Source organism: Aristolochia californica, unplaced genomic scaffold, assembly GCF_029961685.1.
Source record: "Aristolochia californica isolate CCGP_79_NKW_82.1479 unplaced genomic scaffold, dmAriCali1.0.hap1 SCAF_14, whole genome shotgun sequence".
Lineage (NCBI taxonomy): Eukaryota > Viridiplantae > Streptophyta > Magnoliopsida > Piperales > Aristolochiaceae > Aristolochia > Aristolochia californica.
The window spans coordinates 1,924,749-1,949,833 of record NW_027181815.1 but is presented as its reverse complement, the minus strand read 5'-3'; the positions used below and the strand labels follow the sequence as shown (position 1 = coordinate 1,949,833).

General features: G+C 39.5%; 2 protein-coding genes and 1 pseudogene across 4 annotated transcripts; 1 reads left to right on the top strand and 2 right to left on the bottom strand.

Annotated features, from left to right (window-relative positions):
* Window positions 1-233: 233 nt before the first annotated feature.
* LOC137950695 (uncharacterized) lies at window positions 234-3,093 on the top strand. 3 transcript variants are annotated; one of them, XM_068797292.1, is made up of 4 exons: window positions 234-384; window positions 783-963; window positions 1,285-2,660; window positions 2,755-3,093. In XM_068797292.1, the coding sequence occupies exons 3-4, from the start codon at window positions 1,293-1,295 to the stop codon at window positions 2,776-2,778; spliced, it is 1,392 nt and encodes a 463-aa protein (XP_068653393.1). In that variant the 5' UTR covers window positions 234-384; window positions 783-963; window positions 1,285-1,292; the 3' UTR covers window positions 2,779-3,093. The 3 variants fall into 3 exon arrangements, with proteins under 3 accessions (XP_068653393.1, XP_068653392.1, XP_068653394.1); XM_068797291.1 differs by having other exon boundaries at window positions 651-963; XM_068797293.1 differs by lacking the exon at window positions 783-963.
* A 2,216-nt stretch (window positions 3,094-5,309) lies between these two features.
* On the bottom strand, window positions 5,310-10,875 carry LOC137950196 (putative leucine-rich repeat receptor-like serine/threonine-protein kinase At2g24130; annotated as a pseudogene).
* Window positions 10,876-14,681: 3,806 nt separating this feature from the next.
* On the bottom strand, window positions 14,682-17,936 carry LOC137950194 (putative leucine-rich repeat receptor-like serine/threonine-protein kinase At2g24130). The gene is made up of 2 exons (XM_068796581.1): window positions 15,392-17,936; window positions 14,682-15,097 (listed from the first exon to the last, which is right to left on the bottom strand). Exons 1-2 carry the CDS (start codon window positions 17,934-17,936, stop codon window positions 14,682-14,684), a joined length of 2,961 nt encoding a protein of 986 aa, XP_068652682.1.
* Window positions 17,937-25,085: the final 7,149 nt, after the last annotated feature.

The following is a 25,085-nucleotide window of genomic DNA, read 5'->3' as shown; positions in this document are numbered from 1 at the left end:
CGATTTGCCCATCTGGCCCCTCGAGTCAAATCATAACCAGTCATGTCTTAAGAGAATACAAAGAACCGCGCCCAACCAAGTCTCGCCACGCCGGGATCTGGGCCTCATTGAACGCGCCAAAAAGTTAGTTTTGTAGCCGTTGGTCGGCCATGACTAGTTTTTAAAGTGACAAAGACGCCGGAGTAACGGAAATACGCTGAAAAGCGAGACCAGGTTCTGGTTTTGTTCTCTATTGTAAAAGAGTATTGAAGACGACTTCCACTCGAAGTCGGTTTCTGTTGTAATCATCTTCCACTACGAGTTGATGTTAGGGTTAGGGTTTCAATTTTTATAAGATCGAGGCTGGTTTGCTTTGTTCTTGAAGTTGGATTCGGATGATCTAAGGTGAGTCGTATAAGTTATCTTGTCGTTTTTGTCAATGGTTGAATCTTTTTTCTTTTCTTTTTTGGAGTTTCTCGTTTGTCGTCTTTCTTCTGCTTCTTCTTCTCCTCCCTGTTTCTTCTGCAAAATGGAGACGAAGGGAGGAAAGAAAAACTATTAGGAGATAGATTTTGCTCGAACAGAGCCATGAGCTTGTAAAACATGATGATAATTTGGGTTATTGTATTGGAATTTCAAAGTCTAATGGTTTTTCGTAGAGGTAATGGCAGGAGGAAAGCATCTTCCTGTTCCGGATTTTGTATTCGGTCGAATCTGTCTTCCTGTTTGGGCTTTCATATTCTTTCGATCCCTTGAAAGTTCTCGTTATTTCGTGAACTGGATCTTATTCATTTTATTAGCAGGTGGGTATCTGGAAAATATATTACTGTATTCCATTTGGATTCAGTGTTTAGAGATATTACTTCAGCGTAAAGTTGATTTTCGGTGAACTGGCACGTCTCAGTATTGATGAGATAAGCCTTACTCCCACGAATTCCGATTCCTTTCATGTGCCGTTTTCTGTTGGTGGGGGTCAACAATCAGGTAAATCCCTTTGCCGTTTGCTCCGAATCTCCATTGTTAGACCATTCAAAGAAAAAGATAGACAATGATGCACTTTTTTCTACTCTCAAATTCTTCTTTAGGTTAGCATACAATTTGCTCAATGTACCGTCTCTCTGATTCTGTGTTCGATCGTATTTTCTCCAATTGTAGTTCTTTCATCATGGTTTTCATTGTGACTTCACAGTAATCGGTTGTTACTCTTCTCTTGAATGTATATGCATGATAACCAACTTCATTGAGGTTGTTTTTTCTATGGGTTTTGGAATAGATCTGCTGACTTCTCCCTACTCAACCTCACAGGATATTTCATGGCCTTAAGCAGTCTAAGTACAGATATGGCGGAGATTGAAGTTTCCGCTTTGAAAGAAGCACTTCTGGCTCAGCATCAAGTTATACAGAAGCTTCATCTAGAATTAGAAGAGGAAAGAGAATCAGCAGCAACTGCTGCAAGTGAAGCTCTATCTATGATCTTACGCGTGCAAGGAGCGAAAGCTGCAGAGCATATGGAAGCCAGTCAATATAAGAGAATGACGGAGGAAAAACTACATCATGCTGAGGAAACTTTAGCTGTTTTTGAAGATCTACTCTGCAGGAAAGAACTGGAAATTGTCTCTCTGAAGTTCCAAGTACATGCATACCGTCACAAATTACAGAGTATTGGTTTTCCTGATATAGATACTACAGACAAGAAGTTCTTTGAATGTCCCAGTATGTACAGTAATGGAGCCCAATTAGGTGATATTGGCGTGCAAGGTATCGGAAGAAGAGCTTCTTTACCGGTTATGAAGTTTAATTCCTCGAGGCCTGAGATAGCTAGCAGTCAAAGGAAAGAAGCTTCACTTTCTCTTGGAGAAATGACAACAGGAAAACCTGAAGGAGACCGGGATTGTGCAAATGACATTTTTTGTGCAAATGGATGCAGAGTTTCTGGAGAAATATCTGCGGTGCCTGAAGAATCTGTATTTGAATATTTCCATTCTTGCTTGGAAAAGATGAATGACCTGGATGATAAAAACTGTGAAGAAATTTCAAAATGGGTTTCAGCTACTAAGGAACCTTGTGCAAATATTGCAGCATATTCTGTGAGTTCGAACTCAGAGTGTGGGTGTTACTGTTGTTTTCTGCAAACTGAAGGTGGTTTATCATGTTCGAACTCTTGTGCAGAAGACAGATCAGAGTTCAACAAACGTTGTCCTCAGTCACCATGCGTTAAAGATGTATATGCTGTCTCGCTATATCAGAAGCAGGCAGCAGAAAACCTGATCTCCAAAAATGGAAGTAAGCTGAGGGAGATGGAATCGATCCCTGTTGATACCACTGAAGACAATGGCAACAACGGAAAAGGGCAATTATCCAAGCAGGCAGCTTGTGTACAACATGAGTTGAAAATGCCCACCCAAAGTGATGTGGCTACGAATGATTTCCACTGCCTTGTTGAGGATCCAAAAAATGGACGCCCTCTGCTCCAATCGAATAATTTAGAGATTAATGACCGTGTGATGAAACTAGAGAATGAGATAGATACAATGAAGCTCGAGGGGCGTGATAAAAGAACAGAGGAATTGAAGTTGTTGAGGCAGATAAACGAGCAGCTTGAATCGATAAAGTCCCAGATTAGAATTCCAAATGCTGAGAAGAGATCTCCGCCCAATAAGACTATGGACTCTATCATTGAGGTACATTATGCTGTTTCTGGCTTGAATCAATTGAGTTCTTTTTTTGCTTATTGCCATGGTTGGTAATTCATTTGACTGGTTCCTTTTTTTACAGGCAATGCTTTCATTTTCTATCTAGCCCTCTAGTAATCATAAGGGTTTTTCTGAGTCTTCGTCAAGAGACTCTATTCGTGGTTGTTCTTCAATGCTTCAAAGCTTGCTAATGGCAGAAACGTCTGGTACCATTTCTTTGTAAGTTGGAAGAGACATTCGGTCTGATTGCAGCACTGCTTCTTTCCTCCAGAGCTCCCATTGAAGTTAGGGTTAAGGTTTGTTTGTAAACAGTGATGCGAATTAAAACAAAAACAAAACAAAAAAAAGTTTTGTGTATAGCATTTTGGATTGTATAATTATAATTTTGTGAATCTCATGTAATTTAATATACGCATAATGAAAAGTGATATAATGAAAGGTTTTTGAAGTGCATTTTGACAATATTGAAGGAACTGTATGAGATCATATTTCTTATTACTGGCTGGTTAGGAATTGATGATGAGTTTTGAAAACTTCTATTGCGGACCAGGCGTCTTGATACTTAATGTGTGCGGTTGATCATTAAGCACAATATCTAAACACCGATTACATATCGATATCCGAAATAAGGTTTAAATAATCTCATTATAGCAAAAGCCAGACTGAACCAGACCGTTAATAGATATATTTTTGAATGCTAGTTAAATTATATTTTTTTTAAATCTATAACCTTAATTTATGTTTCTTTTTAGATTTTTGAGCTGGTTGACTTAAACTTGATTCAAAACTAGAGAGTCTGGCACTGTAAAATGATGGCATCAATTGGAGCTGAAGAAGAGAGAAGAAAAGTGATCTTTTCTTTTCAACCTCATATGTCCATTTCAGTAAGCTTTGAGCAAACCACCTTTTCGTAGTAGAAAGGGCTTCTTTTGGTGAGACCTCTCATCTCCTTTAAAGATCAATGACTTTGTTTTGTTTTGTTTTTTTACTGAACTCTGTCTTATTTCTTGGCAACTACCTTGCTGCTAGTTCCTTATTATGCAATCTGTATTCCACAACATCTAAAATCGGGAATTTTACCAAAATAACCATTTAAAACAACTTATTTTGAAAAATAACGATGTCATCAAATTATTTTGAAAAATACCCAACTTTGACAGGTCCATTGCACATGTGTGCAGCCAAAGGCGACACGTAAGCTTTGGCTGCTTACATGCCGCCACGTCATCAACACAGTGAAGTTAGATGAACACGTCGTCAACCACGTCATTATTTCGCCACGTCTTCTGCCATGTTAGTTGCCATGTCATTAAATGATATTTTTTTGAATAATTTAAAAAAACCATAAAAAATCAAATACACTTTTTATTTCACCGCTCATCTTTCTCCTCTCCTCTCGTCTCGTCCTCTTGCCGCCGCTCTGCCTCGGCCTCGGCCTCCTCTCCTCTCCTCTTGCCCCCTCTCCTCTCCCCTCTCGCAATGCCTGCTGCCGCCGCTCCCCACCGCTCGGCCTCGGCCTCGGCCTCGGCCTCGACGCCCCCCCCCCCCCCCCCCCCCCCCCCCTCTCAATTAAAAAATTTTAAAATATTTTAAATTGATAATAAAATATTTAAAATTAGTAAGAGTAAAATTTTTTTTAATTAATTAGTATATTTATTTTATTTTTAATTATTTTAAATATAAGGTAATAAAAAATCTATCGATAAATTTGAAAAAAATGTATTGATAAATTTGATTTTTAAACTCAAAAATAAAATTTTAAAAAAATTAATTAAAATATTTTTTAAATCAATAATAAAAAGGTGTTAAATAGGTAAGAGTAAGATTTTTTATAACTTATTATTTTAAATAGAAGGTAATAAAAAGTGTACCAGTACATTTATTTTTTAAACTCAAGTTAAATTTTCATAATTTTTTAGTTAATAAATATTTTTAATTGATAATAAAAGGTGTTGTAATATTTTTAATTAACTAATATGTTTTTTTAATAATTTATTTTTTTAAATAATGTGATAAAAATTATACATATAAATTGTATTTTTAAACTCTAAAATAATTTTTTGTGTATTTTTTCAATTTATATATATTTTAATTTTTTAAATATTTTAAATCTAATTAGTATACTTATTTTATTTTTTATTTTTTAAAATATAAAGTAATAAAAAGTGTAACGTAAATTTTTTTAATTAATAAATATTTGTATTGATATTAAATGGTATTAAATAAGTAAGAGTTAATTTTTCATTGCTTATTAAAATTTTTTAATAATTTATTATTTTAGATATAAAGTAATAAAAAGTGTATTTGATTTTTTATGGTTTTTTTTAAATATTCAAAAAAATTTATCGACGTGGCAACTGACATGGCAGAAGACGTGGCGAAATAATGACATGGTAGACAACGTGTTCATCTAACTTCACTGTGTTGATGATGTGGCAACATGTAAGCAATCAAAGCTTACATGTTGCCTTTGACTGCACACATGTGCAGTGGACCGGTCAAAGTTGGGTATTTTTCAAAATAATTTGATGACATCGTTGTTTTCAAAATAAGTTGTTTTAAATGGTAATTTTGGTGAAATTAACATAATATACTATGCCTCATCGAACGTAGACAATCCTTAGAAATCTAGTTATCCTAATCTTCAATAACAGTAGAAGATGACATCCCTAGTGAAGATGCAAATTTAGCAGTGGTATCCCTGGAGAGGTACCGCTTTAGTCAACCCAAACCATCGGCTATGTCGATCATAGTGGGTCTAATTCAATTAGTTCAACTAGTGCTACTTTCCATTCACTTCTGACTTCTGGGCTTCGATCCCATGAAACTCTCAAAAGAGACAGAATCTATGACCTTCTCTAATCTCCCATAATAATGGGTCTTAACCCATCTTATCAAGCAAGCTCAGGCCGCCATTGAAGAACTCGTCTGTAGGTCTCTTTCCAGTAACCAAACGCCGAAGTTGTACACATCTCCCTTGGTAGATGCATATCTCCCCAACCCACACTTTGTCTACCACATAACGATAAAACATCTTAGTCAAGAATAAAATATCCTAGTAAATTATCAGAGGTGCTACAAATACGGTGTTCAGAGAGTAGAGGAAGATATTTGTACCTGGAGCAATGTATCCAACTGAGCCACAAAGCAGGTTTGCAGTGGAGTTTGTAGTGTTGTGGATGTTCATATTTCCCTCCTGATCAATAGTCATAACCAACCTAGCAATCCCAAAATCGGATATAAGGGCGGTCATATCATCATTAAGCTGAATATTACTGGGTTTCAAGTCACAGCGGATGACATGTACAAGAGAATGGTGATGTAGATAAGCCATCCCTTCTGCAATATCACTGCAAATATTAACCCTCTCAATTAGACTCAAGCTTGAAGAATCCATGCTGTCACCATAAAGATAACTCTCAAGACTTCCATTAGTCATAAAGGGGAAAATCAAAGTCTTGAAGTCAGGCAAACTACACGCAGTCACAATTCTCATTTTCTATGCCTGATTTGCTTCAAAATCTGACACTCCCTATTAAAGCGTTTGGTAAAATTCCAAGCTTGCAGTTACAAGTCTTTCACTGCAACCACAGTCGCATCGCTAAAGACTCCCTTGCAGACCCGTCCAAAGTTATCGGATCCTATCAGTCAGCTCTCATGAAATCCTCCTGTAGCGTCTGCAACTTCTCTGTAAGTGATCCTGGGGTGATTCGATACTAGAACAGGGGTAGTTTTACCTCGAGCACAAGCATTTTTTCCGAACCCACACTTTATGATCCTTCTGATTGAAACCCCGTCAGTTTAGGTGAGACAAAGTGACGCTGGACGGGATAACGATTATCCTATAGGCCAATCAAGCTGCTGATTCATGGGAGGAACGCAAGAGATAAACCCTTGAAAACACAGACAAACCTCTCTGATTTTCAATTAACATTATCTCAATATTAATATTTATCCTCTCTGTTCACAGAATAAAGTTTTAAATAGAACTCAATGCCCCGACAAGCCTGGTCTACAGCTCAAAATAAAACAAACCCTAAACCCTCAAAATCCTGGTCCAACCGGGTTCAGGAAAAAGGTCTGACTACAGATCCGACTACGGATCCGATTACGAATCCGACTACTTACCCGCTTTACGTTGATCGGTCAACTTGAGGTATTTCAAAGCCAACAACGTGCTATCTGATAATTCAGCATCATCTGACTCAGCTTCTCCTGCATCAGTCGCCTCAGGTTGGAATAACTCGTCCTCGAGTTCACAGTAACTTCACTAGAATCACCATCACCAAAAAGTACCTGATGATGGCGACTGTCAGCCTTAACCTGGTACTTGGCATGAGTCTCGTGAATGGCCAGCTTTGCCTGCTCATGCGGTAGTCCAGGAGGAAGATCATCTGGCATCAGGTTAGAAAACTCTGCTAGTAGCTGCGGTACCTCTACTGGGAAATCTGGATTCATGTTTGTGGCACTATTCCCGCAACGTAGTAGAGCAAAGACTATGTCTCCACGCTCTATCTCTATTAAAAACCTGGACAGTGAAAGCAGGTTAGTAGTACCGGCTATCGGGGTAGGAGTGGGTCATTTCCGACGAGGTGCCAACACAATCTTTTTCCCTTTGAGGCTAAGGGAATATATATTTTTTCGCCCATCATGAATAATACTGTGATCATACTGCCAAGGTCTGCCTAACAATACATGACAAACATCTATAGACACAACATCACACCAAACATTATCAAAATATTTCATGACGATGGAAAAAGATATTAGGCATCTCCTATCTACTATTACCTCACTGCCGTTAGTCGGCCACGACAAATTGTACGATTGGGGATGATGATCTATCGTCAATTGAAATTTCTGGACAGTCTCCGCAGACACGACATTCTCACAACTGCCACCGTCAATGATCATCTTGTAGACTTTATCGGCGACTGTGCAGGTTGTGTGGAAAATATTGGTTCGTATCCAATCATCCCCTGAATCCCCCTTGGAAGTCAACAGACTCTTACGAACAACCAGAATCTCATTGTCATCACCATATAACACATCTACATCCTCATCATCATCATACATAGGCTCACCAATCTCCTCATTTGCATCTACCACGTTTTCCTCAATCAGAAGATTTTTGCCCTTCTGACTAGCAGGTTTCCGACACTCAGTGGCTTTATGGCCCCGCTCACCACATCGGAAACATCTAATATGTGAGTTAGAAGTACTTTGTGTAGGCTGCTGGGCAGGAACGGATTCTGGAGGACTAGTTGGTGGGCTACTTTGATCTCTTCTAATCATGGGCCTCATGTTCTGCTATTTTTCTACAGCCAATGCATGCTGGTATGCTTCAGAAACGGTCCACAGCGAGTAAAGACTGAGGACATCTTGCAGGGGCTGTCATAACCCCCCAAATATTGTCCCACCATTTGCTCTTCCGTCTCAGATAGATCATTCCGGGTGATCAACTGATAGAACTCCTCCGTGTAATCATCCACTGATCTCGGGCCTTGCCGCAACAAATGAAGTCGTTGAAACAAGGTTTGAGTATAGCCGAAAGGAAGGAAGTGACCCTTCATCTTCTTCTTCATCTTCTCCCAATCAGTGATCTTCGCCTTGCCTTGTCGGTCTCGTGATCGCCTCAATTCCACCCACCACGTAGATGCTCTGCCCTTGTGTTTGATGGCAACCAGTTTCACCTTGACACGATCTGGGACTTCCTTTTACTCGAAGATACGCTCTATTTCATGCAACCAATCGACGAATCCATCGACCTGTAATATACCAAAAAACTCGGGTAGCGTCACTCTGAAATCGAGGTCTACAGGTCGATCTCCCTGATCGCTGTGTTCCCTGAATCGAGCATGATTGCAATATGGGTGTGCGAACCTGGCATCAGAATCGTGATCTTCCATCTCACTATCACCAAAATCCTGCGCCATTAGACGCTGGGTTAACTCTGCAACTTGCCTCTATAAATCTTCAAGCATTATAGCCTGAACATTGCGACTAAGACCACGACCACCAGCCATGGAAACTGGCAAAATTTCATCTTTGGAAGGCGCTGCAGATGTGTTGCGCGTCAATCTCGTTGCCTCTAGAAACGAGAGTGCCCCAAAGCGAATGTATAGAAAAAATGGGATTTCCCCAAATCGAAAACTTTTCTGAAGCGGACGAAATTTTCCGAAAGCGGAATTTCGGAGCCTCTTTGTTTTTTTAGCCAAAATTGAGACGTCGCTGCTCCCAAATAAAAAAAATACAGACGCTGGCGAAATCTCCCGAAAGCGGAATTTCTGAGCCCCTGTTTTTTTTTTTTTTTTGAAATCGAGACTTCTTCGAGGACCCTCTCCGACCGTCGTCTCCAGCAGCCCGTAGCCTCCCGTGACGCTAGCTCGCTCCTGGCAATGAGGTTCTCCTTTCTCAGACAAACCCTTGCTTCGGCACCACGAAATCCCTATTTTCTGTCAGTCCCGAACTCATTCTGTTCAGCCAGCTCTGTTGACGACAGTTTCGGCCACGGCCACGGCAACTGCAACGTCATACGATGGTACCAACAGTGACGATGTTGATCTCGAACCCTCTCCCTACCGAAGCCCTATCTTTCGGCAACAACCACGAACAACTGCTCTGTTCGATCGAGTGTCGAGGTCTGCTCAATCGAATCCCGAGTTCTTCCGATAGTAGCGTCGAGCGGTAGCTCCGGTGACGGCATCGTCTTCGTCGACCCTTCTAACTGCTTCTTGCTGTAGTGTCTCTGGCGAGACCTAGCTTCTTCCCCAGCTTGAAGCTCTGATACCAACTGACACCGGATATGATAGCGATTATCATGTAGGCCAATCAAACTGATGATTCACGGGAGGAACGCAAGAGACCCGCCCCTAAAAACCCAGAGAAACCTCTCTGATTTTCAATTCACAATATCTCAATATCAATATTTATCCTCTCTGTTTACATAACAGAGTTTTAAACAGAACTCAATGCCCCCGACAAGCCCGAGCTGCAGCTCAAAATAAAACAAACCCTAAACCCTCAAAAGTTTGGTCCAACCCGGGTTCAGGAAAAGGTTCGACTACGGATCCGACTACGAATCCGCCTACTTACCCGCTTTACGCTAATCGGTTAACTTGAGGTATTTCAAAGCCAACAACGTGCTATCTGATAATTCAGCATCATTTGACTCAGCTTCTCCTGCATCACAAAACACCTAAAGCTGCTTGAATTGCACCAGCAAGAGAGTTGTTCGATAAACAAAGCCTCTCTAGCTTGGGTAACAAAGACAACTCTAGGGGGATGGTTCCATCTAAACCGTTGCTAGATAAGTTCAAGAGGGCCAGATTAGACAAATTAGTAATACTTGAAGGAATTGTACCATGAATGAGATTATCTTCAAGATGAAGCTCATAAAGATTAGTATGCGGACAACCAATAACCAGAGGTATTTCACCTCCAAGATCGTTCAGCCAACTCCAGCTCCCGAAAATAAGTCAAATTTGCAGTGGAGGTGAAGAAAGGAGCGAGGTTTGTATTGCTGTAATCACTTAAAAAACTATTGTATGAAAGATGAAGTGTTTCGAGCTCAAACAAATATCTTACGGGCAGTGGAGGCGAGGGACCTGTGAAATAATTAAGCTCAAGATCGAGATCAACCTTACTTGAGGCATTGGAAAGAGATGGTGGGAAGTAACCATTCAGCTAGTTCATGTAAAGGTTTAGAGTTTGCAGAAGTGGCAGACTGTTTCCAATCTGAGAAGGAATGACACCAGTAAAAGAATTGTTTGAGAGGTCAATATATTGCAACTGAGTACAGTTATATAAGAGTGAGCTTGGAAGCGACCCTTGCAGCTGGTTATTACTAAGATTAATATAGCAAAATCGAGTGAGCTGCCCAAAGCTCTCTGGGACTTCATTCTGCATCTCGTTTCCTCTCATACCGAATCCATCCAGGCTAGCCAATTCTCCAAGTTCTGATGGGATGGGTCCATGAAATGAATTCTGAGGAAGATCAATTGTTTTTAGGTAAGTTAGGTTAGATAAATAAGGTGAGAAAGTTCCATGAAGATTGCTACCTGCAAGAATGAGATGAATCACTCGTGTGACATTTGAAACACAAAAAATCTCCATTCCAGTTGCAGACATGGGTAGACTCCTCCCAATTTTCAAGAAATTTCCTTGGATCGGAACTTATGCCTTTCTTGAATGCCATGAGAGTTGTTTGTCAGAAAGTAATTCTAGAGATTCCTAGTGATAGCACATGGATTAAACACAGAACTGTGCTGAGGAGAAGTTGAATCAATATCATGGGAAGATGATCCATTTGTTAGTTTAAATTGTTGCAAGTAATGGAGCAGGAAATAGACTGTAGGAATTGGAGAAACTTCGTCATCGAAGGGAGACAAAGGGAAGGGAACTTAATAGAAAATAACTGAGATCAATACATCATACAGAGTCTTAGACCACTGGCCTAGTGGGAGTGCGGGAGTGATGATTTTGTTTCTAAAAGTGGAAGCATCTGTTAGAATTTGAATACAGGTGCACCAGTAGTTTTGAACCTCAGAACATAGCCACATTATAAATCCACTAATCAACCTGTCATAACCAGGTAAGATAGAGGACGTCTTGATATTTGGGACTCCATCTCTCTTTATGACTCCCAAAGGTATTCCTCTTCTACAAATGATCATTGCAAATTACATCATGTTAAACGTCTACAAATAGTTATTCTATTGATTCAGCTTCCAACAGTTTTCTACAATTTTGATTCAGCTTTATAAAGTTTTCTATCGAATAATGGTGGGTAGATGACAGGTACAAGTAGTTATTCTATTGAACAAAGTGGAACGTTGAAGTTCTCTTTGTAATAAATAGATTGCATATAAAACTATTGGAAATAAAATGATCTCTTTAAGGCTCTGTCACTCTCTGTTTAACGTCTATGTAAATTTCTGAATTTTCTCACAGAGATGGAAGAAGAAGAACAACTTCTATATCTCTCTATGTATTCTTCTCTATCTTCTTCTTATCGTTTTACATGGTTTATTATAGATAACAACGGTGAATAATCACCACATAAGTCTCTATTACATGGCAAATTTATTGCCATTCTTTTTTTGGTTCTTCAAACTTCTATGCCAGCTCAACGTCCTTATCTCTTGGAAAATTGACTTAATTATTGACTTACCTTTTAATCTTGAAGTTTCTTTGAGTTAGGCTTGGTTTATAGATATGGAACAAGTTTACAAATCCAACATCCCCCCCCTTAAACTTGGTCCTTAACTCCAAATAGATTCCATAATCTGCTGAAGTGTTTGCTTCCTTTTGTACTTTTCTTTAGAAGTTTGCAATTTTGCTTGGAGTTGCTCGATCATCATTTCTTCCAAGTCTTTGGTTTCTTTCATCATCACGACGATATGTGGAGTATCTTCTTAACTTTTCATCATTTCTTTAAAGACAGTTGCTACTCCGAACTAGTCTCGGATGCCTTCATATGTAAATATTCAAACTCACCTCTAGGAGACGGACCTTCTTCACCTTCTCGACTCCTTTGTAAGAGGTTTGCAACTTCTTCTACGCCTCTCTGGTGGATGTTGCACTTGACACCATCATCTAATCTTTGATAGATGAGGTAGAGAGATTTTTTTAATCTCTCTTTCTTGAATCCTTTAAAGTTGTCTTCTGCTCTTGTGTAAGATTATCCTCTCATCCTCTCTTTTTGGCTTGCTAAAGCCTTTTTTCAATGATGTCCCAAACATCGTGTGCTCCAAGAAGAGTCTTCATCTTGATACTCCAGTTGCCGTAATTATTGTTGCTGAGTGTCAACACTTAGAGGGGTGCCTGCCATATTTTTCAATAAAGAAAACTTTGAAAATTTGTTTCAAGGTTTATACCTTATCATATTGAGGCTCCCAATGATAAGAGTCCAACACCTCCAAAATCACCTCAATCGGATTTCAAACATGTTGTCACGGGCCACAAGAAGATTGCTGAGTCAACTCACCGAGTTGAACCGAACCAACCGAGTTGGAGGTAGGTTGAGCACGAGCTGGACGAGTTATCCGCACGGGAACCCTTGCTTTAATGAATCCGGGTTTACGAGATATCGGACGAGTCGACCGCATAACCGATCGAGTTGAAACCGAGTTGACCACAGAACCGATCGTTTTAACGCTTTTGATGAATTCGGGTCTAGCAGAAACCCAAAAGAAGTTCGGGACCAGGTCTAACTGGTCATCTTCCTCTTTTCTCTCCCAAAAAACTAGAGAACGTCGTCTCTCTGTTTCTCTGTTTCCAGAAAACTTTGCCGGAAAAATCTTCCATCGATGGCATCGTTTCACCGAGAGCTTGGCAAAGGAAGCTTTGTACAACAATTTTCCACTACTTCTGATACCAATGTTGGAAATTAAAACGATCTCTTTAAGGCTTTGTCTCTCTCTGTAATTTATTCTTTCTTCTTCTTATCATTTTACATAGCTTACAGTGGTATTTATAGATATCAACGGTGAATAATCACCACATGGTCTCTATTACATGGAAAATTCATTGTCATTCCTTTTCTAGTTTTTCAAACTTCTTTGCCAACTCAATGTCCTTATCTCTTGGAAAAACCGACTTACCTCTTATTCTTGATGTTTCTTTGAGTTGGGCTTGGTTTCTGGATATGGATCAAGTTTACAAATCCAACAAAAGCATGGTGCAAGTTGGTCATTGCTTTAGCATTACTTCAATTCTTTTGCTTCTCTTTCTTCTAAATTTTTCAATATTTTAGACCTTTTTCCCCATTTAGTTTTCTGGATTTCAAAGTAACAACCTCGTCAATGACTTAACAGATTCACTATTTTTTAGAGAACATTGTCTCGTGAAAATCTACAAATTACAGCTGAAGCACCAATGCTTCTCATGTAGCCCCTTGCCTAAACACAGAAGTTAGTGAACATGGCCTTAAGCATTATAAGTTTGCAATCAACTTTCCAACTTTCCAACTTTCGTCAGTATGCCTTGGATATGATCTAAGAAACTACCAGCAAAGTCTACGAAAGTTGGCTTTCAGGAGCAGAAAAATAGTTTTGAAGAAAACAAAAAGCTCGACGTCATCCAAAGTTTACCTGAACATTCCACCAGCAATTCCAAAGTTAAATAGTTTCTAGAGAAGTATCACACCACAGAAACTCCGTTTTTAATGACTGATTCCATAGTATAAGATGAACATAACTCCAACAGATTAAGGGTTGCATGAACATGCCAAGATCCCATTCCAGAAGTAGGCTCAAACAAGGTTATCCCATATTGCTGTGGCTTGGATTTGATGGAAAATTTGTTGCAATGAGATTACTATTTCAGCCTATTGTAACTTGGGCCTGAGAAAGGTACTACCGTAGGCCTGATTGATGTTTTAATTAAGCGAGTATTCAGCCAGTTGCTGCGGCCTGTCCATGGTCGGAGATTCTCTCAACATGCTTTATCACATACGGGTTTGGATCAAAGTTATTCCGAAGTTAACGAGATGCTTGGCCTGCAAATTCTAAATGTGATTTATCTGATATTGAGGTGATCACCCCTTGATTTGCGAACCTAAATGAATGGAGAGACAATCGGACAAAAAATCTCCTGCGTCGATCTACCTCCTCTGATTTTGCTGCTGAGATTGGCAAGGTTATCTTCTTCCTATTATTTTTAAATCCTTAAGTGAGCACCTATCTGTCGCCCACCAGGCTTTTTGTGCTACATTCACTGTAACAAATGGTGTCACCATCATGGAGAACTCATCACTACTCTACAAGTGAGCTTGTCTTTATTCTCAATGAGTGACCAGACACCCTCTCAGAATGGCTTTACAGAAGTTGGTGAGTGTTCTTTTTTCCATCCAACGATGGACATGTGTCTGCAATCGGTTTCCCTTATGCAAAAACTAGTATTCTAAAGCCTGAAAACTGCAGTTAGAGTTGAAGAGCTGCAGGTTCATGTTGTTTTCTGTAAATGAAGTTAAAGCTCCCAGAATTTCATCAAATTACAATATTGAATTTAATCGCCACCAATGACAGTTGAGGAGGATATCCCCAATGAGGAAGCAAAAGTGGCGCTTGCATCACCAGCAAGATACTTCTTGAGTCTATCCAAGTCGTCTGCGACATCGAGCATAGTAGGCCTTACTGAAGGGGCCTCCTGTGTGCAGAGGAGGCCTAACTCGATCAATTCACCCAGTGCAACCTCCCACATCTTTCTGTCTTCAGGGCTCTCAACCTTTACATCCATGATGAGCAAAGGGTCAATCAATTTCTCCACCCTGCCACGATAATGGCTTTTCACCCACAGATGCAAACTCAAGCCACCAACAAACATCTCGTCCGTAGGTCTCTTTCTTGTCACCATTTCAAGCACTAAGACTCCAAAACTGTACACATCACCTTTAGTTGTGGTGCTTGATCCAAACGCATACTCTGCAAAAGATGGGAAATCAGTTATTTTCAGGATACTTGGCCTACCGTCCTCCTCTCATCCCAATCTTTCGTCATAAAGCAGACACTAACTATTCTTGAAAAGGAAAGAACCCACCATGGTTTTCTAACAGAAGTAACGAGTGATTCATCACATCTTAGTAGTCCTCCAGTGAGTACAAAAAAAAACTAAGGACGATAAACACATACTGCAATCTAGGAGACTTAAAGTGAAGGCAGAGCGTTGTGTCATCAATTAGTGCTTTTCTGTTCTAGCTTGAAAGTGAACGGAGGTACCTGGTGCAATGTAACCGATGGAACCACAAAGCAAATTTGCTGTAGAATTACCCATACTATCAGCTCCTCCATTTCCGCCAACGTTCATCACCAATCTGGCGATCCCAAAATCAGAAACCAAAGCAGTCATATCATCATTGAGAAGAACATTACTGGGCTTCAAATCGCAGTGGATAACTCTAACAGGAGAGTGATGGTGCAAGTAAGCCATTCCTTCAGCTATGTCACTACAGATATTCACTCTCTGAACCAAGCTCAAATAGGAAAAATCTGAACCAATTGCAGCGGGATAAAGATGGCTTTCTAAGCTGCCATTTGCCATGTACGGAAGAACCAATGCTTTAAAATCTTGCAGACTGCATGCTGTTATAATCCTCATTAAATTGCGATGCCTGATCCTCTTCAGCACTTCACATTCTCGATTAAAGCTCTTCGTGGAATTCTTGGTTTGCAGGTGTAACACTTTGACTGCAACGATTGTCCCATCCTTCAGAGACCCTTTATAAACGTGTCCAAAGCTGCCTGAACCTATTAATCTTCCTTGATCAAATCCTTCAGTTGCGTCGGCCAGCTCTTGGTAAGTGATTCTGGGGAAATTAAGCTTCAGTTCAGGGGTTGACTTGTTCCATTTGGAATCTTTCTTTGTGAAAATTTTCCATTTGATCTTCCTATAGCCCAGCAGGCAACCCAGAATCAACAACAGTAAGGAAGCACTTACAACAGAAACAATGATGATTACTAGCTTTGATGCATGAACCCGCCGTCCTCTTCTTCGACAATTGGGTACGCCGGGAACTCTCCCACAAATATGTTTATTGCCAATAAAGGATAGATTTGTGAAGGAGGAGATGAGACCCATGGGTATTGATCCATTGAAGTTGTTGAATGAAAGATTCAACTCCTTAAGGCTAGTACAGTCATTAAGGCTAGAGGGAATCTCACCTGATAAAGAATTATTAGAAACATCCAAAGCCTCCAAGCTCCGTAACCTGCCTAAGGATTTCGGCAACATGCCTTGGAGAGCATTGTGGGAAAGATTGATCAATCTGAGACGGAGGCAGCTCTCTAACTGAGGCGAAATGTTTCCAGAAAGGTTGTTGGCCGACAGATCTATGGCTTCAACTAACTCCAATTTGCCAATCCCCAGAGGTAAGAAACCTTGCAAAATATTATGTGAAAGATTCAAATATATACCCAGGCTTTCCAGTTGTGATATCTCCTCAGGTATTTTTCCTGTTAATATGTTGTAAGAGAGGTCTAGCTTGGTCAACGACACACACCTTCCAAGACTTGATGGTATCTCACCCGAAAGCTGGTTCTCTTGAAGTAACAGCTCCTTCAATCGCTTGAGATCTCCAAGACTGGCCGGAATTCGACCGGATAATTGGTTTCTTGACAAATCCAGTAGACCCAGTGAAGTAATGCGCCCAATTACTTGAGGAATTTCACCGTGCAACATGTTGGCAGACAAAACAAGCCTCTCCAACCTTGGTAGCTGACTGATCTCCGAAGGAATTGTGCCATTCAAGAGGTTACTGGACAAATTAAGAAGCGTGAGATTAGAGAGATTTTTTATGTTTGGAGGAACCGAGCCAAATATTCGGTTTTCTTCGAGGTTGATGTTTGATAAGTTGACCCCGAGAAGACCGATTGAACTGGGCAGTTCTCCCCCAAGGCCATTTCCACCTAATTCAATCTCCTCCAGACGTGTACAATTTGAAAGTGCAGAAAAGAATGGTTCCAGATTTGAGTTGCCATCGTGGCTTGAAAAGTGATTTCCCGTCAAATGAAGGAAACGAAGGGATTGAAGTTTGGCCAAAACATGTGATGGTAATTCTCCAGAAAGACTATTGTTCTCAACATCCAGCCACTCCAAATAAGAAAATTTTGAAAACGATGCCGGAATAGTTCCACTCAGTCTGTTGGAGTAGAGATTCAGAAACATCAAAGAAGTAAAGTGTTCCCCTTCTTGTGCTGGTATTTCACCAGAGAGTACATTAGAGGAGAGATCTATGTAGCCTAAGATACTACAATTGTAGAGGATAGAAGTAGGAAGGGGACCAGTCAAGCGGTTACTCTTGAAGTCTAGATACATGAGACGAGGAAGAACACCAAGAGACACTGGGATTGAACCACGAAGACTGTTTCCATCTAGTTTCAGATCAAGAAGGCGGCGAAGAGACCCCAGTTCACTCGGAATGGACCCATACAGGGCATTGTTTGACAGATTGAGGATTTTTAGGCCGGTAAGATTGGCCAAGAATGGGGAGAGAAGGCCTCCAATTCCAGAATCATTAAGCTCAAGTTTCACCACCCGATGGTGCCTCCGGTTGCACGTCACACCCGCGAAGCTACATACATCAGAGGACGCTCGCCAGTTCTGAAGCTTACCTAATGCGTCCCATGTCACAGTGTGCCTGAAGGCTAGGAGTGCAGCTTTGTCTGTGGCAATGGTAGGGTGGTGATGGCGATAGCGTTGGGAACTGCATGGCTCATAAAGTATGCTAAGTATGAGTAGGAAGATGATGATCTTCCTCCTCCCCATCTCCTCAATCATTTAGCATGAGAAGGAAACTCACTCACAGCATAAAAATTTGCTCTTTGATATAGTATTTACACCGGGTCTTCGTCGTGAGTGGACTGTACAAGCTATCAAATCCTTCTTCTAAGACTACGGCCATCTAGCTGCTAAATACTGTGAGGAGTTTGCATGATAAACCGTGAGGAAACAAAGTCAGTATTCAGTGGATATCGTGTAGGGTCCTGGCGTTTGGAGAAAGAAGTGGATGGAACGAAAGGAAGCGATGGTGGGAAACGTTAGTGGGAGTTGACATTTGTGGAAACAGTTTTCTTCTAACTCTATCATTATACTTGGGAATGATGTAACAATGGGGACGCTTGGAGGACTTTGGCTCTGGTACAGACCACTAATTGGCGTGATACATGCCTTCGGGTTGTCGTGAGACGAGTCTCAGCATGAAACGGTAATTAGGACCCTGATCGCTGCCTGGGAAAGTTTCGAGTTTCAGGGAAAGCTTTCTTATTGCTGTGTGATTAATCAAGAAAGATCACTGTTTGATTGATGGGTTTGTCAGAAAATTGACTCTTGAGCCTATCATTGATCTTATGTTGATCTTGGTAATAGGATATCTTAAAGAATTCTTCGAAAGCCAAACCAAAAAGAAAACGAGAGTCTCTAAACGATCCACGCGAATGGGTTTTATTTACCGAATTCTTTATTTCAAAGATTCTCAATTTTTATTTTATTTAATAAATGAGAGTGGAAGACACCATGAACTCCACAGTGTAGTGGAGAAGTATTTGTCACCCGTGTAACAATATCAATCATCTTTAGTTGCTTAAGATAATAGCACTGGCTTAATTTTTTAAATCACTTAATAGGGTTAAAAATAAAGGGTTCTGGAATTCTCTGGTGTAAAAGAATCTCCTTAGTGGGATTGGTAGTCCCATTCCTTTCGGCTTCAGCAATCAGCAAGCATAAAATAACAGAAAGATTTCAAGCAGGAAGTCATAAGCCATAAGGTTGGAGTCAATGTGGCTTATGAACTTGTCTTCTTAACGATATAATGCGTTTAGTGAAATTTGAATATTTTATATCAGTTAGTGTTGCTGGTATCATGTATCAGATTTTGAAGTGGGTGACAAGATATAGATACAATTTATCTATCAAATTTTAATTTCTCAATAATATGTTATGCCCAAGATGTGTCCAATATGTGACCGGTATGTGAAACATATTGGCATATCATATTGAATTATCATAAACATTAACTTCAATTATTTTTATAAAACTAATTCTAAGATATGGTTGCCCAGTTTTTTTATTTTCCATGAATCACAAAGTAGCACAACGCGAAGTGAAGTTCATGAGCAGACCTTTGCGGTTTGGCATAAAGTGATCGGCAAAGACTTCCATTCTCCACTAGTAAAAACTAAAGAGCAGAGATATTTTGACTTTGTAAAAATTCGTATACATGAGATTAGTTATTTAGTTGAGTCTTCCATATGAATAAGACTCATCTGAGTCACCCTTCTGTTTAGGTGATTCTTGTTGTAAATCTGTATAGAAATATGACTCTAAATCAATACAAAATTTTGGTTCAGTTCAATCAACAGCAATCTCTCATATGGTATCAGAGCAACTCATTAATCATCTTCTCTATATTTGAATTCTTTTGGATTTTTTTTTTTGAGATCTCTTGTTCTTCCTCTCCATCTATAACATCATCTCTGCAACAGCCACTGGCACCTCACCGGTGCCCGCATCTCATTGTTCTTCAACAACCTGTTTGAGCCTCTATCGCCATCAACTATTCCTCCTCTGTCACCTACACTAGCTTGGCCAGTGCGAGCAACTACAATCGGAAGAAAATAAAAAAAGAAACAAGCACGGATAGAAAGTTTTGAGCATTCTCTATCACCTATACTGCTTCCTGCACAACCACAGATACTCATGCACCTCCGACGACCGCGGTGGAACCTTTGGAAAGGTGTTCTGACGTACCGTAGTGGCCGCCCAAGTGTTACCACTGCTCTCGACTATATCAGCAGGAGGTTGAAGACGAAGCACGTGCATATAAGAGAGTTGTGCATGTGAATTTTGCACGTGCAAAAAGGAAAAAAAACTCTCACTCATTGCTTATTTTATATACTTCGACTTAGCCAAATCTATCACTATGACCACTATAAATGAAACTCCAAATGCTCCAGTACACTCAACAACTCTCAACACCAACGAACTTCATCTTATTACTATCAATATTTCTGCATAAACCCATCTCAAACTCACCTCTACCAACTATCTCTCATGTAAGTTTCAGTTTGAAACTCTCTTCATCGGGTATGATCTCCTTGGGTACATTGATGGCTACAAACCCTGTCCACCGTAGACCCTCATTGTAAACATCTATCCAAATTCAACTTATAATGTCTGGATCCGACAAGAACAACTGATCCTTAATGCCCTTATTAGCTCTCTATCTCCTACAATTATGTCATTCATTGCTCGAGCCACCACCTCTCGAGAAGCATGAACTATTTTTGCTAATACATACACTAAACCATCTCGTGGGCGCATCAAACAAGTCAAGATTATTATAAAAAATTCCACCAAAAGTACTATGAATATCACCGATTTTCTTCAATACATTAAATCTCATGCCGATGAGCTTGCCATACTAGGAACACCAATTAATGAAGAAAATTTTGTATAGAGGATCTTGGATGGACTAGGAGAAGACAACAAAGAGTTTGTTCGTGATGTTTAAGTTCGAGACACACCCATCACCTTTGATGAGCTTCATGAGAAACTTCTATCTTTTGAAACATCCATTCATACAAACATAACACCTAATTCACATCTTCCAATCACTGTAAATCCAACGAATCGAACAAATGCCAGTTGGCGCCAACCAAAGTCCAACAACAACTAATGATTACCCTTTCAATATCCTACTGGTCATGCGAGTTGGCGCACGTCGCCCTACAACCCTGGCTGACCACCCATAGCTACCAACGTAGGTGCTCCAACTTACAACAACAGTCCTTGACCTCGTCCATATCTGGGATTTTGTCAGATTTATAGCATCCAAGGGTACTCAGCTAAGCAATGTCCATCATTTCAACTCGTACCAATTCAGCTAACCAACAAAGGATTTCCACCTCCTCATACTTCGACAACACTATAACAGACACAAACTCATTATGCTACTAAAGCCACCTCCAACAATCCTGCTTGGTTATGTTATGGTCCTGGGTTAATACCTATGTCTTCCGCTCCTAACAGGCCGGTCTTTTGGGTAGTATTAGTTAGGTGCTTAATATTTGGTATCAGAGGTAGCTCCCTCGTCATGTGTTAGAATCCCAGAGGGGGCGACCTTGACGGAGTAGGCCACTGCACGTGCGGAGGGGGCGACCTTGGCGGAGTGGGCCATCGCAAGTGGGCCGTCGTGGACGTCGGCCTGCGAAGGAGGGGTGTGATGTTATGGTCTTGGGTTAAGTACCTATGTCTTCCACTCCTAACAGGCCGGTCTTTTGGGTAGTATTGGCTAGGTGCTTAACAGGTTACTTGATAATAGAATATTTCACCATGTCACAACAAACTTAAGCAACTTATCTCTTTATGCGCCCTATACAGGCTATGATGATGTTATGATTGGCAATGACACTGGTCTCTCCATCACACACACCAGTTCTATATCTCTTCCAATTCTCACTACTACCTTTACTCTAAATGATGTTCTTTGTGTACCAACCATGCAAAAGAACTTAATTTATATCTCTCAATTTTGTACTACTAATAATATTTTTGTTGAATTTTTATCATCTTCTTTTCATGTGAAGGATCTTCGCACAGGGGCAATCTGTTTGATGGGCAATACTAGAGATGAAGTGTATGAGTGGTTGGCTAATAAATCTGTCGTCTCCAATTCTTGCCTTCTCTCAAGTCAAAACCACATCATCCAATTGTCATCATCAGTTACGCCATCCCGCTCTTCCCATTTTGAAACATATTCTTGCTAGTTATCATTTAATTTTTTTTACTCCTATGTCAAAAGAGTTTCATGTAATGCATGTCTTTGCAATAAAAATCATAATATGCATTTCTCTACTTTATCTCTTATCTCTACATGACCACTTGAAATTGTTTTTTCTGGTGTATAGACTTCTCTTATTTTGTCACAAGATGGTTTCAAATACTTTGTCATTTTTTTTAATCATTTTACCATATACATATGGTTTTACCACTCAAACGAAAATCTGAAGTTCAAGAAATTTTTCACCGTTACAAAGCCACTGTGAAAAATTACTTAAAAAGAAAAATCATCACACTCTATTCAGATAGAGAATATATAGACCTCAATGATTACCTTTATTTAAATGTCTTCTCTCACCTAACCACTCCACCCCATACACCTGAACACAATGGCTACTTAGAAAGACGACATCATCATATTGTTGAAATTGGTATGACCTTACTCTTTCATGTCTCTCTTCCTATTACATTTTGATCTCATGCCTTTGCCACTGTTGTCTATTTAATAAACATGATGCCAACCATTACACTCAATCTATCATCTCCCTATGAATTAATTTTTCACAAAACGCCAAATTATTCAAAACTAAAGATTTTTTGTTGTTTATGTTATCCTTGGCTTCGTCCATATAAATCTCACAAACTTGATCAAAGGTCTAAACTGTGTATATTTCTTGAATACTTATTATCTTAAAGTGCTGACATGTATTTTGAACTGTCTACTTCAAAGATATTTGTTTCTCGTCATGTCAAGTTTGTAGAATCAATTTTCCTGTATACCTCCCTTATTAATTACTTACCTTGTCCCACCTCCACCACCATAGATACTTGAATTCCCCCCATGCTTATTATTTCATCAACTTCTTCATCACAATCGACTTTTAACACTCCACCTCAAGGGTACCCTCAAGAAATGCCGCCATTTGATGATAATTCGCAAACCTCTGAGATACCAACACATCAAATAAAAACTGAGCAGCAACCATGACCCATCCAACCATCACCATATCCTACCAATCCATCTATTGAAACACAATCTACTACCCAACATTGCATGACCACTCGGGCTAAAAACAATATCTGTAAACCAATTAAAAAACTCAACATTCACGTACACCTAACAGCCCAACCCGACCTTTAACCTATTTTCATGACTCAAAACCCTCAAAGACACGTCTATTGACAGATTTAAAACTCGTCTAGTAGCCAAAGGATTTCATCAACGACCATGTATGGATTACCATGAGACCTTTAGCCCGGTTGTAAAGCCCACCACCATGAGACTTGTACTTAGTAATGCAGTTAGTAATGGTTGATCCCTTCATCAACTTGATATCAACAATACATTCCTTCAAGACCAGTTATCAAAACATGTTTATATGGCACAACCTACGGGCATTGTTGATTCCAATAGTCCAACTTATGCATGTAAACTTCATAAAACTATCTATGGACTCAAACAGACTCCATAGGTTTGGTATCATGAACTATGTCAATTTCTTATGGATTAAAGTTTCTAAAATTCTCACTCTGATACTTCCCTATTTATTCTCAACACTGGCAAGCATATTCTGTTTCTACTAGTGTATGTCAATGATATTATTATTACTGGTAATAGTGATGTTTTTATTTCTTAATTTGTTATCTACCTCACTCAACATTTCTCTCTGAAAGATCTTGGTTCTCTTTCTTACTTCCTTGGAATTGAGGTTGCTTCACATCGTAATGGCTTATTACTCTCTCAACAAAGATACATCAAAGGCCTACTCAAAAGAACTCATATGGAATATGCTAAACCTATTCTCACCCCATTGCCAACAAACTCTTCATCACCCACCATGACCTCAGGTTCTCCTTTTTTTTATCCTTCTCAATTTCATGTAGTTGTTGGTAACCTACAATATCTCTCTCTCTCATTCGACATTTCCTTTGTTGTCAATAAGATGTCTCAGTTTATGCATCAACTGATTGATGAATATTCAATACTTATTAAAATAATTTTGTCGTATTATATAGCACATTGGACAAAGGGTTTCTTCTACATCATGAATCTCCTATATAACTCCATGGGTTCTCAGATGCCAACTGAGCTGGCAATAAAGATGATTACTCTTCCACCAATGCATACCATATTTATCTTGGGCGTAATCTCATTTCATGCAGTTTAAAGAAGCAACATGTTGTTGTTTGTTCTTCTATTGAGGGTGAGTATCAATCACTTGCTACTACTATTGCAGAACTTCGGTGGGTGTGCTTTCTACTTGCTGAACTCGATATGACTGTGTAGTCATCTCTTGTTGTCTATTGTGATGATATTGGTGCCACTCGGTTAAGCGTCAATCCCATATTTTATTCCAGAATGAAACAAGTAGCAGTTAATTACCACTTCATCCATGATCAAGTTCAATTTGGTGTACTTCGTGTGACTCATGTTGTTTTTGCTGACCAACTTACTATCGTCCTACCAAGCCATTGTCACATTCACAGTTTCAGTTGCTAAAAGACAAGATTGACCTCTCTAACCGTGGCCCATCTTGAGGGCCATAAAAAGTAGAGATAATTTGATTCTATAAATATTTGTATACATGAGATTAACTAATTAGTTAAGTCTTTCATACGAATAAGACTCCTCTAAATCACCCTTCTGTTTAGGTGATTCTTGTATTAAATCCGTATATAAATATGACTCTAAATCAATACAAAACCGTGGTTCAGTTCAATCAACAACAATCTCTTAGAGATAATTGCACAAGCTTAATTTTTAAATCACTTAATAGGGTTAAACATAAAGGCTGCCTAAATTCACTAGTGTAAAAGAATCTCCTTAGTGGGATTGGTAGTCCCATTCATTGAGGCTTCAACAATTAGCAAACATAAAATAATAGAAAGATTTCAAGCAGGAAGTCGTAAGCCAAGAAGTTGGAGTCAATGGGGCTTATGAACTTGTCTTCTTAAAGATTTAATGCTTTTAGTGAAATTTCAATATTTTATATCAGTTAGTGTTGTACCGGTATCATGTATCAGTTTTTGACGTCGGTGACATGATACGAATACAATTTATCTATCAAATTTTAATTTTTCAATCATATGTTATGCCCAAGATGCGTCCAATATGGGACCGATAAAACATATCGGCAT